General features: G+C 38.8%; 1 protein-coding gene across 1 annotated transcript in view; it reads right to left on the bottom strand.

The window, feature by feature from the left end:
• LOC146322916 (glypican-6-like) overlaps window positions 1–17,408 on the bottom strand; it is a 140,506-nt gene that overhangs the window by 60,220 nt on the left and 62,878 nt on the right. The window contains exon 4 of the mRNA XM_084725047.1: window positions 11,635–11,800. Within this exon, the coding sequence (XP_084581173.1) occupies window positions 11,635–11,800 (166 nt within the window). The remainder of the gene's footprint in view (window positions 1–11,634; window positions 11,801–17,408) is intronic.

Here is a 17,408-nt window from a genome sequence, read left to right as displayed (position 1 = left end):
TCGTGGATAACTGAAGGTGAGGCCTTGATTAATGTAATGTGGCACTTTCTTTTGTTCAAGCTCTGTCACGAGTTGAATTTATTCAATCAGAGGGTGTTATTTCCTGCAAGCAGAGTCGCTCAGTGAGAAGGTGTTGTAGGGGGAAATCGTTGCTATCAGGCGCACAGCCTCTAGGTTTTAAGGATTTCTCACTCTTTGGTTGGATTAGTTTTCACCTCGCCAATATCTCGTTTTCTCTGGTCAGTGGAGCAGGTATATGATGCCGGTCTGAATGGATGCAGCACGAATCAGGACGAATATCTCAGCTTTAGGTCTGTACTCTCAGGTGTTTCTCACAATTTCTCTCTGAGCCCCTCGAGCCAAAGCTCCTTATTCTTTTTCAGCCAGCTGATAGTGTAAAACTCAGTTTAAGTTGCAAAAACGACTACCTGTCATGTCTGAGTAATAATCACTGACTGCTGACAGCCAGCATGAGCGCAGCATGATTCATATCAGCACAGTACTCATCTATATCACATTACACATCAGAGGTGGTCAAAGTACACACTTTCTTTACTCAAACAGACGTACTGATCGTAAAAGTAGAAGCACTTATTCAACTTCTTTACTCAAATAAAAGTTTAAAAGTACAGACTGAAATGTACTCAAAGTATAAATTAAGATCAAATCAAGATGTACACTTATTTATGTTTAAGTGCAGGAAGTAAAAGTAAAAAGTTCCCAGAAGAATAAATACCTAAGTAAAGTACAGGTACCTGAAAACTCCACTTAGTACAGAAACAAAGTATTTGTACTTAGTTTCTTTCCTCCTCTGTGACACATTATAACAACTTGCCCGTGTGCTGAACATGAAAGAACCTTCCTGACAATTTAACACCCCGAGCCAAGTCAATACCGTCTTTGTGGTTAGACCTTAAGCTAATTGAAAATCTTTCATCACATAATGAGCATGAAATGTCAGAGCCAAAAGATATAGAACTGGCATTTAATCTACACGGATGGACAATAATCGCACTGACAAGAGTCCTGATGAAGACAGAATGAACCCTGCTGCAGGATTAATGGCAGAAAATGCAAAGCTGCCAGATTCGAGTGGAGCCTTTTCTGAATTTTATTCTTTGTTAGTGGAGTAAATGTAGACATTTCTAAGTTGAGTACACTTGGTCGGTCTGTGCAATCTTACCTACACTAGTGTAATAATACATATTGCAATGCATTAGTTGAGAGGTAGAGAGAGTTTGTGTGATCTCCCCGTTTCTGCGTGGGTTTTCTCTCGCAGTCCAAAGACAAGCAGCTAAGGTGAAACACTGACTCTTAAATGTCTGTAGGTGTGAATGCGTCTGTTTATAAGTCGTCTCACTGAAGGGTGTCCCTCTGGCAAACCGCACGACCCTGAACAAGTGGTTTGTATAGAGACGGATGCAGATTAACATTATAATACAGGCAAACAAACTTAAAAACAGACTGACATTTACAATGAATATACTGTTTATCCTAATGGAGCTTTCATTAATGCTATTATAGCATTTCAAGTGTCATGCTTATTTTGTTGGGGGTAAACTGTCAGAGTTGTTTCTAAGCAACCAATTTTGTACATTACTGGACTTAATTGCTGCAGGAGCAACAGCAATAACAGACCTGCAATGGATTGTTTTACATTTTTATTCAGCATCAGACTCTTTCATTCATTTTTAAAATCTAAACATGGAGCGATTAATGATGCTTCTAATCATCGATTAATGCCTATATTGTTGTTTTCATTCAATTGTTAAATTTGTCAGGTCAGTAAAATGTCAAAATTCTTCCTCGACCCTGCCTGTTTTTCTTTGGTCAGCTTTCTCCTTTTCTTGTAAAAGCAACATACAGGGTAGGTCTGGGAAATACATCACTATTACATGGATATTGTGATATGAGACTGAATAGAGTCCTAGATGGTGGATGTTGTTTGGCATAAGCGGTGTCATTTCCTGGTTTCAAAGGCTGTATTACAGTAAAGAGATCTAATTTTCTGAACTCACCAGACTTTTCTACCTGTTCAATTATTATTTCCACATTTATTATCACATTACTGATTACTTATCAAAATTCTCATTGAGTTAATATTTTGTAAAAGCACCTACAATATTGCTGTGATATTGATAGAGGTATTTGGTCAAAAATATTGTGATATGATAAGGTGTGATAAAGTGGTCATCTGCCCCCAGGTTATTCTCACTCAGACATTCAGGGTGCACTGGCCTACACACACTCACTGAGACAGCCTATACACAGCGATGTTACAGAAAAAAAAAAGGCCTTCACGGTGCATCTCTAAGCTGGTAACAACATTTAGCTTCCTATTTGAAAGTCAAATTGACCTTGTAAACCAGGCCTTGTGATGTGGCCAACAGCTGAGTCAGCTGCTTAATTTTTGAAATGTTTTTAGGAGTCAATAGGGGTCATGTATTTTTTTTTCTTTTCCAAACTTAAATAATTCAAAATAGTCTGGCCAATCCAGGGCCCTTGCACATGTGGGGCCAATCGGCTGCAGGCTAGGCCAGCCTGTGCATTAATCCTCCCCGGTACCCGGACCTATTTTCTCCTGGGTGGATAAATCTATGGCAATCATATTTTATAAGACCATCACTATTTGAGAATTCACAGTATGCTATTTTAGAGGAAATGTGTTTGTCAAGATTAGGGCTGTTCCCGACTAAGATTTTGCACAGTTGAATCAGATTTAGCCATCCTATTCAAATATTCAGCGATTCATCCTTTTTTATCCAGCGCCTAAATCCTGTATTCCCCAATTCCTGTATGAGCCGACATGAGTATGTTTTACTTGATAGACTTGGTTTTCAATTCTTTGCGAGTTGTGATGTGAAACATCAATATTTTCACACAGTTAGAGAAATTAAGTGTGTGTCCTCCTGTAGTTCAGTTATTAAATCAGCAGACATGCAGTCTCTCACCTGGTTCACCTGTCCAGCTGTGTGTTGAGCTCTCCTTTACACCGTGAATTAAGGATTTATTTGGTCCAAACCAGAGTCAGTGATTCTTGAGATATTGGAAAGTTGAACCAAGATGTTTTTGGGGAGTTTTATTTAGTTTTTGTGAAGTTTGAATGAAGCTGACAGTGATACAAAAGGAGCCTGGAGTGAATTTGGTCTCCGCTTGTGGTGATTTTGAGACTCGGTTTGTAAAGTTTACAGCCTGTCATGCTGTTGCATTGCTCTGTGTGCAATGATGCAGACAAAAAACATGAGCTGAAACTTGTTTGCCAACCACTCCTTACGCCTTCTCTCATCAGTCAGCTCACAGTGCATGGTCTTGGTATTTTTTAATAAGTGCACCAGCTAATATAAAAATGTATTTATGATTTTCTTGAATTTCTCACTGAAATGTTCTCCCTGTGAGCTTCTACCTGCTTTATCCTGTAACTGTAATGCACACTGACTGACTAAGGAATCAAAATCAAAACACATATTGTATATTGTAGGATATAGAGGTATTATTTAGAAGCCATATCACCCAGCCTTAATATAGGGTTACATCTTAAGTTAACTAATGTTGGTGAAATCCTAGGTAATTATTTTGCTATTGATTGATGTAGATTAGACAGCTAGTTAGCTAGCATTTTGCTGACATCAGGTACCTCGAGATGTGAATATATGTCACTTTTACAGGTCGTGCAGAAACATCTGTTAACCATCTTCAAAAATCTGGTTTTCATTTCGGCATAGACGAGCCTAGCACACAGCATATCTAAGTACAGGAAACAGGGGGACAAACTGGACCGAGGTACGAAGCTCGCTCAACCGTCTTTGGAGCATAAAGCCAAAAGGGGCGGGGCTTAGGAAGGGTTATTTTCCCTGACTTCTACCAAATGCTGTAATGAAAGAAAGGTTGTGTGTTGTTGTTTAAAGTAACACATCACAAGCCTCTAAGATGCTCTACCTACACTGCTCTGCTATATGCAGAGTGAGCTAAATGAAAAGAGGTTGACTTTTGTTGGTATTATGTACCATAAAATATACAGTGCTTTATATATTAAGAAATACAATGAAATAAAAATTAATTAAACAAATAAAATCTTAAGGCGTGCACAAACTGAACACACATCGAGAATCTTTTTGTCAAATTCAAATAACTCATCCTGTTGGTTTTTCATTAGAGTCCTTACTGTGGGCCAACTCATGTATTTAGTCACTCTTATATGCTGTTTCATCAATTTCTGACTCAATATTTTTGAATTTTAAACAGACAACAAATGTTAAATGATGTAGGTCGACACGAGACAAATTTTCAGCATTCCCACTGGTGGCAGGAAAGATCTGATACGGCAGCCTGTGGTTCTTTTAAAGACTTGATCAACAGAGACGTCTTTAATGAATCATGTTACAGTGTCATTAAGAGGCGTAACTAAGATCCCAAAAAGTGTAATCCAACTAACCTACACTGAATGAATCATGTATGTGTGCACTGTGTCTCTATACTCTGCTCCCCACAAGCCTCAGTAAACCTAATAAATACAGCAGTCCTAGAAATTATATCAAATGCATTTTTAATCAAAATTATAGAAAAACATCATGTCAGATGTGTGGGAGTGAGCAAATGAAATCTGTAATCATGGTTGTAGTTAATTTTCATAATGATCACTTGGATATGCAGTAAACTATAGTACACAAAGTTGCATAAAGCTGTTTAATCTCTCTCAGTGTTTGTCGACTTTGTTTAAACCGCAAGAATATCTCACAGTTTTAGAAAACTGAGAACAGAAAACAACGTTCAAAAACATTATCAGATGTTCCTCTGAACTATCTGTTCTGTGTCCCGTGGAATCTGCACGAGTCAATGCTTTTGCCGCGTTCAGATTGTCTACATTTCCACTTGTGCGTGGCGCTTTGCTCCGTACGCACTTGAGAATGCAGAGCAGGGCCGTCCCCTGATAGCTGAAGATCCAAGTCATTAGTCAGATTCCTCTCAGTCAACTGAGATTCTTCCAGTCGAGCATTTGTTTTTTTTCCCTGTCAGTCAGTGTGTATTATAGTTACAGGATAAAACAGACTGAAACTCGCAACAATGCACATGGAGAGCGTTTCAGTGAGGAAATCAGCTGAAGCATAAATTATTAACTGTATTGACTGTATTAACTGTATTTTTATGTTAGCTGCCACACTTACTAAAAAATTCTTGTGACAACATGTGCTCATGGTTAACCAAGAGAAGGTGAAACGAATGGCTGGTAAACAAGTTTCAGCTCTTGTTTTTTAGCTGTGTCCATGTACACAGAGCAATACATCAGCATTTTACAAACTGAGTCTCTAAATCACCACAAACCACAACACTAAACGTGATGCAAGCGGAGAAGTGTGACTCGCTGTCAGCCAACTCTTTTTTGGTCGAAACGAATCCTTAATTCATGGCGTGAAGGAGTGCGGAGCGCACAGGGGAGGTGACACCGGACAGTGGCAGTCTGTGCTGTCGCCGCCTGGGGAGAGACGTGCCACTGTGCGCCGATTTTAGAACTGAACTACAGGAGAACACATCGTTTAACTTTCTATGACCGTGTGAAAATCTGATGTTTTATGAAAGCCATTAAAACACAAGACTCACTGGTAAAACATATTCATATAGACTGGGAGAATGAAATAAGAGAAATTTAGTGTGATGCACTGAACTGAAAAAAAAGAAAAAAAAATCAGTGAAGATTTGTATTGAATGGCTAAATCTGATTTGACTGAAAAAAATCTCCTGGGACAGACCTAATGGAGGGATTCTTAAACATTTTCAACCTGAGACCCAAAAGAGGAAATTGTTTTCTCTCCAGGATCTAAACTTATAAAAATACATCATGAACCGCCATTATGTCTACATTTATAAACTGATGAAGATCACAACAAACTATGACTTTAAAATGAAATGTATTTATTTCATTAATCAGATCTGCTTACTGTAATGAAGGACATTTAATTTGAAATGGATACAGGAAGTCTTGAATTTGTATTAACAGCATAATGCAGTAACTTGACCAGAGTTAATGGGAGGCATGACCTGCCTTACTCTGCCTCAAACAGGTTTACCTGATATTCTTACCCTCATGTCCACACCCAAACACACCCCTCATGCCTTAACCTAACTAACCAAAGCCAACGATGGGAATAAGTACTAGCTAGTCAGAGTCAGAGTAGGGTGGGTCGTGACTTCGCAATCCTGGGGAAAAAAAAAATAGGAGTGGGAGTGGATCAAAACGGCTTCATACTAAAATATTGTAGCGATGGCTCACATTTCCCATCGTGCCTGGACTGAACAGTGTGTTAAGTTTGCGGTTTCATATTTCAAAATACACGTCGTCCCCTGTGCTGACTGTCATTAAAGGAACTGAAAGCTATTTTCTGTCTCTGATTCTGCCCTGCCAGTCTGCAGATCGCAGGATTGGTGGTTCAATCCCAACCTCCCCCTGGCCACATGTCCTAGTATCCCTGGGCAAGACACTGTACCCTGGTTTCTCCAGTCACTGGGGATAGACAAACTGTTGACCCCTAGTCCAGATAAATAGGGAGGGTTGCATCTGGAAGAACATAAAAAGCTTATTCTTAATCAAATATACAGATCCATACCAGGTTGAGCAAGTAAGCAGATGATAACTAGCAAAAGAAAGACAAGGAGGAAGACTTTTCTTTGACAAATGGTGACCCAATAATAACAGATCTGTGACTCCTTTTAGGTCATGATGTTAAGTTTGGGAAATGCTGCCAAAATGACAGACCCCAGAGATTACAAAAGAAAAAGTCCAAGAGATTGTGCGCAAATCTGTGCTTTTTTAGGTTTTTAGGGGTTGGCAAACCTCTTTAATGTGTGTTTGCACTCTGCTACGTTCCTGCTTTTAGGGGAAAGTTCCCCAACATTACACATGCCGGCGTCTGTCAGTCTTGTTCTTTCTCCCTCCAGGCTGCAGCTGCTCTGCCCCGAGCTTGTCGAACACAGAGAGACATTCAGGCCACCATGGATCATTCATGAAACAGATCTGCTTCTACATCGACTTCAGCAAACGCATGAATCCACAGCAAACACCCACAAATTTTGTATGCTTTCCATGGATGACCTATGGTGTGTTATATCATCGGCATTATCTGTTAAAACCGGGTGTTTCCAAGCAAAACTACCCCTGACATCACTGATTACCAACAAAATATTAAGATTTAAACAAGAACACTTATAGTGATATTGATACTGACATTGATATCCACTGAGAAAATAAAGGATTTGCTTTATTTTCTGTTATGCACCACTATTCCTCACTGTTTTCCTCAAAGTCCACATGTACAAATGTGTATCAAATCTATTTTTGAAGCTCCATTTAGCAATATTCTTGATATTAACACTAAATCAAATGACCACGTGTTGTGAAAATGTTGGTGCTGCTGATCCCACTGAGAATCAACCCTCCACCCCGAAGCTCTTTGCAGCTTTCACCCTCTTTGAGCTGCTCATTGTTTTGGTTCGCTGGTCCGTATAGTCTCAGTGGCTCTCACAAAGACTGGCACAAAACTTTGTGCAGCCGCTCCAAGGTCACGAGCCTACACAAGCCGGTTGTACACTACGTACCCAGTGTAAAAAATGGCCGGGTGCCAAAGATAACGTGAGGCTGGTGAGGAGTACTGAAACTCAAGCAAGCCAAAAACAAAAACCAAAGTTTTCTCAGGAAAATCGATTTAAAAGGGGAGTGAATACTGAAGGTGCATGTGCTAGGTACCCTGATTCTGCTGGATGAGTAATAGATGAGTAGGCAATTGTTTGCTCACACACACTTGACAAGCTGAAAGCTCTGTCGCTGGAAGTCTTTCTCCTCCAGAATGGTCAACTATTACTTTAAATCTCAGTGATTTAAATCTTCTGTTATGTTGCATATTTCAGAGTGAAAGAGTATATGGACAGGGGGATTTGATCAAGCATGACTTAAGACAGCGGTCTCAAACTAAAGCTGGCTTGGGGCCACTGATGGTATTCTCATCTCATAGGGGGCCACTTCAACATTCAAGTACTGCAAAAAAAAAAAGCGTATATGTCTGAAATTTACTTTGTTTCCATTACTAACACATTTTTATCCCACTTAGCAAAAAATGTAACTCACCATTAATGTCACTTGCTAATCCGCTCTGCCGCTGTGTTTGCTGATTGAGAAATATTGTTGAACAAGCCTTTCTTTGCTGGACATAGAAGTTTAAATTGGTATGAAACAACTAGAATAAATAATAAATAAATAATTTGGTGGGCCGGATTATATTAAATTTTTGACACTGTGTAGTGGCCTGGAAAGAGGGAGAGGGGAGGGCAGCAGCAGTTTGAGACGGGTTTTGGAGATAATGTGTAGTGTTATTGCAGAAAGTAGGAGATGAGAGGAAATAATAAACTAGATTCAACCATGTTATATTAGTAGATGCACTGATCCACCTCTTTCCAGTTCAAATTCAATTCCAATACCTGATACCAATACCCACACCGACACATTACAAGTTGCTACTGTCTTGCTATTAGGTGTATTTTTTCTGTGTTTCAAAATTAAAATATCTCTAAATTTAGGACATGTTAAGTTAGCCAACTGTTAGTAGCTCACTCGGCTGAAGATTGTCTCATGCTGTGTTCTGGCAGGTTCATTGTCCAGCTCCAAGCTCCACCTGTACGTCCAACTCAGAGGTTCCCAACCTTTGTTCAACATGGAAGTTGTTTCCTTCACTTTAAACAACCATCAAAGCTGATGAAAGCTATCTGACATGACTCAGCAGAAATCATGCCCATATTTGAGTTTTATTCATGTTATGTTTAGTCACATTTGCAGACTTCCTTCCTTGCTCTATGACATTTCCGACATATCCCGTGTTTCCCTCGAAGGTATAGCAACTAGCAACTAGTTAGGAACAGCTCTCGCTCTGCATTTGAAAATTGTTACATTGTTACAACTTAACAAAATACATGACTTATATCTGGCATTTTTAGTGCAGAAGTGTTACATAATATAACTTTAATAAAAGAAAAGACAGGGACTTAACATAAATGTGCAAAAATGCTTCTTTTTTTGGTCATATATTTGGCAGATCATGAAGTAACAAAACAATTAATGCATGGACAAAGGTTCAGAACCTGTAAGTATTTGGATAATTCTGCCAAAAAATGTCATTAAAAACAGCTGCATTATATTTTCTTTATAAACATGCTATTTGAATTTTGAGAAAATGGGATTTCAATGTTTTATCTGCTGCGAGCAAGAAACAACCAGAGCTGATTCGTCTTTTTCTCACAGCAGCCTCGTCACGTTTTCACTGTCACCGCCTTTGTTCAATCCTACAGGATGAGCCTATCTAAATGACAGCAGGAGCTGTCTGTGTAAGGCATTCTATGAAATATTAAAGAAATATATAAATATTACATTCATGTTTGTACTTCTTGTCTCTGAGCTGAACAAGTTCCCATTGAACTTCTCTTCACAAAACTTGACACTCCCCGCAGTGCACCTCTGCCCTATTACAAGTCCCCATTTAGCCCAGCAGGAGAGCAGAAACCCATGAATAAAATCTTTTTTTTTATGCAGGAAAAGGGAGATAAAAGAATGACAAATAAAGCGTCCTCTTATCCGAGGGCCCAATGTGTGTCAATGGAACTGATGTTGTCAAAACATGATAACAACACAGCGCCAGCGGTAACCTCTTAAAATAGAGAGACAAACTTGACAACATAACACACCTATTTCAGTAATCCTGCAGACGTACAGGGTAATCATTTGGACCTGAGCCTTAACCTTTTTCTTTACATTTTATTTATTATATCAGTTAATTTTAAGCTGTAAAATGTAAAATGCCTCCCTATAGAGTTGCATAAACACAGCTTTCTTTGGCTGAGAGAAACTCAACATGGAGGAAGCAAAGAAAGGTCATAATCATTGGAATCCTATCAGCAACTCAATACCTAATTATGAAATGTAAAATGCTGGAAATTTCAGAGAGAAACTCGATCGACATAAATTCAATTTGATGGCTTAAAAGCAAAAAACCTTCACTGCTATAAATTCAGTGGTATTTAAATCCAGCATTCAGTATTCAGGACTGGTTACGTTTCACCATTTGGTTTTCAGATTATATACCATTCAAAGTTTTACAGCCTTTCTTTGCCTCCATAAAACATCAGCCTGAAAGTGCCGAAAGCATTTATGTTTCAATACTAAGGTGTTTACTCTTTCATGAGCACGACAGAAAAAGGGTATACAGCTACACTAAGCGATATTTGAGATAATAAATTGAATTCAGTTTCTCCCTGGAATGTAAAAGGTTTGCTTGCAGCTATTGTCGATCTGACCCAATCAACACTCCAGTCTGCGGCACTGAGGTTATGCTTCAAACTGCTGATTGTTATACAGCCGTTTGCTGGACCACAACAAGCAGTTTAAAAGCTTATTCAACATACTACTTTTGATTACTCTTTACTTGTTTTTCATTACTTGTTAATAGAAGAACTGGCTTGTACAAAAAAGCAACAGATAGTGTTATGCAACAGTTAGTTTCATCCAGATGTGTACAGGTGTTCTACTAACCTACACTACATTAACGTTACATTTCATTACTGTTACATTCACAGGCTGGCTGCGCTGCACACCGAGCAACTTATCAATGACACTCACTACATCAGCGGTGGGAACCTTACGATTCGATTCACGTCTGATTCAGAGGGTGATGTGATGATAAAACGATTATTGATGCATCGTCTGCATCTTGAAGAGATTTCTGTCCAGTTTGATTCTTGATTAAATCAATAAAAACAGGGATGCAATTTTTTGCCCCCTGCTTCATTTCTATTGCCATACAACAGAATACATATAACACACAGCATGGGACTGCAGCCTTTTATTTTAAACAGTCAACTGCATTAATTAACAAATTAATCAATTTGAAAACATCTTACAGACTCCTGTCCTTATGAGAATAACAAAACGAGGGGGAGGCGGAGTGCTCCGCTGTGTGCTGTTAGTGTTGTTATGTCTCCAGCAGTGGAGAGCAGACTCTCTGCTGCACCGTTAGCTCAGACTAAAGCCACTGCTGTCCAAGACGCAGAGCGGCATTCTGAGGTAAAACATACTGAGCAGAGAGTTACTGTCTTCACCATCGAGTTGGCTGAAGTTGTTACAGTCCAGTTGCGGGAACTGTTTGCGTTGGCGGAGCCAAATAAATTATCAAACAAACAAACAAATCATAACCTCTGGCTTATTACTGGAACTAACAAAGTGTGCTTGCAGAACTGTTGTATGAAAGCAACATCACAATTGATGTTGTGCAGTTGTATTAAATATCAGTTGTGAGTATCTACGATCAAATGATATTCAGTACAACAGCACAACCTTGAGTGTGATATTGCCTTAGCAGCTGATATACAATGATAAACCTGAAAACTGAAACCATTAATGTCTCATTACGTGAGAGCTAATATGATGTAAAATGCTTTCTTGGCTGTTTTTCCCCATATCCACCACATTAATTAGACCCATTTAGCCATACTGTAGAGCATCACACCCAGGTGTAAGTTTTCAGAAGAAGCTTTTAATTAGTACAGTGGGAAACAACAGAGCAGCAGCACCCAGGAGAAGGAGAAACGCATGAAAAGACTTACCGATGTACAGGTTCCACTCGGGATCCAGATCAGCTTGATTGGCCAGACAGCCTTTCATGACATTCAGGCAGTAGTTCTTACACGATTTAACTGCTGGCATGCCCTGACAAAAGGGGCAGTACAGCATCTTGGTCAGTGCTCGGATACATGATGGAGTGCTGCTGACCTGCAAGAGCACAGAGAGGGACAGCAGTCATTAACACCTGGACAAAAAATTTAAATCACATTCTGTCATTTATTGACTGCATTAATTCTAAGAGGATTTAAATGTTTTGTTTGTTTGTTGTTTTCACCTATTTGAATGTAATTTGTCTGAATGCACTGCCAATTGAGGATTCTGATTTGCTCATAAAATACTGAAAGAAGCTTTATCAAAAAACTATCATCAGTTTATTGTTTTGAAAAAAAAAAAGCTGCAGCACAACAGACGGGACCAGAGAGATGTTCTGCTGACCCAACACTTTTGAACATCTGTAAGAACTGTCAGTCACAGCGTGTGTGATCTTTGTCAGGCAAACTGACCTGCATTTAAATGTCAAATGTTAAATAAAGGAAAATACTTATTTGCTCACTCATCAGCCAGAACTGTCGAGCATCTTGTTTTTCTGTTATTCATCTTTCCCCGTTTTTAATTTCCGCAACTTCACATAGAAAAAAAGGATATGATGTTGTTGTGTGACAAGCGGAGTTTGAAGAGTGCGGTAAAGTTTAATCAGTCATTAAGTTACGGACGCAGCAGGAGATTCAAAGACCCAATTAAAAAATAACACACAAAAGATAAGCAGATATTTTACTACATATCAAAATATTTCTGAAGTGTGTTTTCACATGTCACTTCACAGCAATGAAAATTGATATCATGTTTAGCACCAGCTATTGCTTTGACTTGTAAGAAATCCTACAGCACATAAAAGCAATTGGCACAACAGCACACAGGAATAAATCAGTGTGTTGTAGTAACTGGATGAATGTATAATGAAGTAGATAAGTAATAAAATGAGCGAGAAACACAGAGCTCTGTTCACTTCCTCTTCATTCTACCTTTTGGTGTCAAGTTGCTGACAACTGAGATCTCAAAACTCTGAAATTCTTTTTGTTGTATTTGTTTTCTGCCAAAAACATCTACCACAGATATTCAAAGCACCTCTATAGCAGGATTCTGTTAATAATTTAATGGCACTTATAGGTGTATAAATCAGCAATCTCTCACGCATAAAAATCGATTTAGGAATACTGAAACAAAACTCTATCTCTGGACATGTGATCTATCACAGACGTCTTGATTCTCTGTTCACATTTGAGCGGTTTTGGTCAGAACCACTGGATTATTTTTAGTGGGTGAAATTTAACTGAATATATTAGCCACAATTAAATTCATTGCATATTTGTAGAGGCTGGAAAACAATGAATAATGAGTCGGTTCAACAATTAATTTTAGCGCTAACTGAGAGTTAAAATTCCTTTTGCAGTTGCAGAATGTTGCTATTTAAATCCAAAAATGAGCTCCCCATACCACACCTTGCTTTAGAAAGGTTTTCCAAGACAAATGATCATTTCAGACCGGTTGATAAAAATGAGAAAGACATGCAGATCTCGAGATACTTAAGTCCATTTAAGCAGAAGACAAATTAGAATCCACAGCCTAATGAAGCACGGTGGGACATTGACCTAATGGTACCAAGAAGCAGATCCAAATTAAGCATCTGGCTCATTCAGGCTCTTTTCTTCAATGGATGAGTGTCTACAGATAGAGAGTGATGTATGTTGTCCTATCTCTTTATTGTATAGCTCCAATTCTAAAAAAGTTGGGATGCTATGTAAAATGTGAATAAAAACAGAATGCAATGACTCGCAAATTCTTTTGGATCCATAAATTCAATTGAGTATAGTATAGTATGTATATGTGTATAGTATTTTGTTGTAAATATATACTCATTCTGAAGTTGATGCCTGCAACAGGGTCCAAAATGGTGGGGCACGGGCAACAAAAGACTGAGGAAGTTGTGGAATGATCAAAACAACTCAGTTTGTTGCTGGATCTACAAAAAGACCCTACCATGCAATACAAAAGCCATATATCAACAACATCCAGAAACGCTGCCATATTCTCTGAGGCCAAGGCTCATCTGAGATGGCGTGACGCAAAAGTAGAAAAGTGTGCTGCGGACTGACGAGTCCACAATTCAGACTGTTTTTTCAGGAATAATAGAAATATATGTCGTCAGGGCTAAAGAGGAAAAGGCTCATCCAGATTGTTACCAGCCCTGACTTCAATAGCCAGCGTCTGTGATGGTATGGAGGTGTGTTAGTGCCAGTGGCCAACGGCACAATTTTGTTTCCCTTATACATTAAAGAAATGTAAATTATGAATTCAACATCCCAATTGTATAGATATGCAGATGACATAGTAGTGGTTAGTTGGTCTTATGCAGACAGGGGACACAATTAATCAGTCTACATATTTTCATCATACTGGTGAGCTTAATAAATGGTGTGAAGACAGTGCACTCTATATTAATGAAAGTAAGACTGAGGAGCTGGTTATTGCAACTCAGCACAATGCCTGTCACTATTTTCCACCTGTTGTGATTAATGACCAGCCTGTTGAGGCAGTGGACTGAAGTATTAAGGAACCTTTTCTGATTGCACTTTAAATTTTATAGAAAACACTGAATACATTTTAAACGCTTGTATCTAACCAGAAAACTGAAGTCATACGATGTAAGCAATAACATTTTGAAGACTGTGAACAGAAGTCTCACTTTTATCATGTGTGTGTGGCACCTGGGGGCTAAGAACAAAAACAGATCATCCAGAATCATGGCCAGTAAAATTATTGGCAAAAAGCAGAAACAATTGGAATATGTATGTAAATCGCAGATGAAACAAAAAGCCCAGCAAATTGTGTCTGATCCTGTTAATCCCCCTTCTAAAGAATTCATAAAACTGCCCCCAGGATGTTGTCTGCACTGTGCATGTTCTGTTATTATTGTGTGTATTGTAATTTAATGTGAAGTTTTTTAAAACCAACATGTGGAGCCAAAAGCTAATTGTGGACAATAAAGATTATTAGAATTTGTGAAGGCCCCATTAATGCAGAAAGAAATGTGCAGGTTTTGGAGCAACAAATGCTGTCATCTACACATCTTTTTTTAGAGACGTCCCTGCTTATTTCAGCAAGACAAAACCAAGACACAATCTGCGTGTGTTACACCAGCGTGGCATCGTAGTACAAAACATCTGGGTACTAGACTGGCCTGCAAGCAGCCCAGATGTGTGGTGCATTATGAAGCACAAAATACAACAATGGAGACCCTGGAGTGCTGTAGTCATATATTAGACAAGAATAGGGAATAATTTGTCTTTCAAAACTTTAATAATTAGTGTCCTTGGTTCCCAAACGTTTACCGAGTGTTGTGAAAAGAAAAGGTGATGTATCACAGTAATAAACATGCCCCTGTCCCAACATTTTTGGAACATGTTACAGGCATCAAATTCAGTCTAAGTATATATTTACAAAAAACAATAAAGTCTGAACATTAACTATCTTGTCTTTGCAGGGAAAGAAATGCTTTAATGTGTCTCATTTAGGCGGTATTGTGATAGTGAGGGCACAAACTACAGGAAACTGTTTGCTGAATCAGCTGTTCTTTGCTGTATTACATCAACATATGTAGACTGTGTACAAACCAAAGTGCAGCATCTTATCAGTGATCGTCTGTTTTGCCATGTGTATGCTAGTGCAGTGACATTTCAGACAGCAGATACAAACCTGACTGCGTGACCAAGTAATTTCACAGATTTTAACACATGATTTCTAAAGAGCGCGCTGCACTCAAAATTCTTATCCTCAACACTCAAACGCTTGCACTCCGGAGCCCCGTCAAGATGTTTGAAGTGAAAGCTCCTGGGTCGCAGCTAATGGATATTTTATTCCGCCTTTCCATGAAGCACCAACAAGCATGTTATTACAGGCTGAAAACGAACACTTCCAGGCCAAGCAGACACGTCATACAAGCACTTACTCATGTCTCATTTAACAAAAATGAACCACAGACACTGAGGACACTCTTAGTTGTTTTTAGAAGGAATGCAGGGACAATTTTTGATGACATCTAGCTCTCATTCTATAAAGGATGAATGCACTTATTGTTACGTTTCTTGGGACAAAAGCTTCTGTTAAATGAATGTCACGTTAAGACCCTTAAGAGGAGAAATTCCTGTCATTTTTTTATTGCCCGATGCCTTACGTGAATACGCAAAACTCACACAAATGGGCTGCTTTACTCATATTAGGCTTAAGATGCTTCAAACCACACGAAAGTATTCCGTGAGTCCAGTGTATAAAATGAAAACTGAAAGTAACTGAATTATCTCAGCAAGGTGAGGAATGCAATCTTTTGAGTCATAAGTGAAAACCATATGAACCCAATCATCCACAAAAAGAAGGCTGCCATTCTTTCTAATGTTCTGTTGTTGCTGAGCAACCATAGAATGAGTTAATGGTCACCCCACTTATAAATCAGAGCTTAGAAATAAGCGGTCATATAAAATGTTATTAATGTCCTGTGGTTATTATATGGGACTTTGGTGTTTGGCTCGACCACTGACATTCTTGTCTTCTCTGCTGCTGAGATAAGCTTCATATAATTTAGCTACAGCAAAATACACAGTATGCTGTGGCTTAACGAAATGTGATTAGCTTATTGGAAATAATGTATGTAACCTGCCACAAAATCAGAAGCCAGGACTATTTGGGGCGCCCTGCAAGCTCACCTGGTAAAGCATCTGCACCATGTACTAAGGCCAAAAAAAACAGAACATTTTTAATAACTAAGAGCAGGATTTATAGCCTACATAAGTGATTTGATCAGAATATTTTCAGGGATTCATATATTTTCCATATTATCTATTTCTATAACAGTTAATTTTCAGGATTAATTGGACAGGATTCATGATCTGGGACAACTGCTTGTAATTTGGAACTGTCCTGAAATTTTCAAGACATCTGGTCACCGTAGTCTAAATAACGTGAGATGAAATTTACTCTTTGCTTAAAGTTTCACTCTGAGTGGCATCTGACTATAATAAGTTATTGATTATTTATACTTCAGTACTTTTCAAAACAGACTTGCAGTAAAACAAGAATAATACTGCAAAAATGGCTAAAAAAAATAGGGATGTGCAATTAATAAAAGTATTATCAAAATCATAAGTTGGGCAATATCCAAATCAAAGGTGCAGTAATTTTTTGTTCAAGTAAAATCTGTCTCAACGTATCATTATAAATGAAGCATTGTGGTGCAGACAGAAAAGAAAGAAAGAAAGAAAGAAAGAAAGACAGGAAGAAAGAAAGTGATGGCAATTGAAATTCCCTAAACAACAATGTAAGTTTTAAGATTTAGGCCTAGACAATGATTTTACGTGTCTGAGGGGCATGGACAACACAGTCCCAGCCACTCTTTGAGACAAACAGAGATTTTGGACCCACTGAAAGGCTGAAAGAGCCATGCAAAAAGGTCTAGTTAGCTGATCACAGAGCAGGAGCCTGACCAAGAAAACCTTTTTAAAAACAAGCAATAAGGGGCAGCCCTCAGCTCAGTTGGTAGAGCGTCCACCCCATGTATGGAGGCTGTTGGTCCTCTGAAGCAGCCGCTGGTTCAACTCCTGCCTGAGGCCCTGCTGCATGTCACCGTGACTCTCTTCACCCCGCTTCCTGTCTGCTCTTTAGCTGTAGTCTGTGGGTATTCTGTCTTGTAAGACTGGAATAAAGT

This window comes from Lutjanus erythropterus, chromosome 8 (genome assembly GCF_056507025.1).
Source record: "Lutjanus erythropterus isolate fLutEry1 chromosome 8, fLutEry1.hap2, whole genome shotgun sequence".
Taxonomy (NCBI): Eukaryota; Metazoa; Chordata; class Actinopteri; order Lutjaniformes; family Lutjanidae; genus Lutjanus; species Lutjanus erythropterus.
This window is presented reverse-complemented; position numbering and strand designations above follow the sequence as displayed.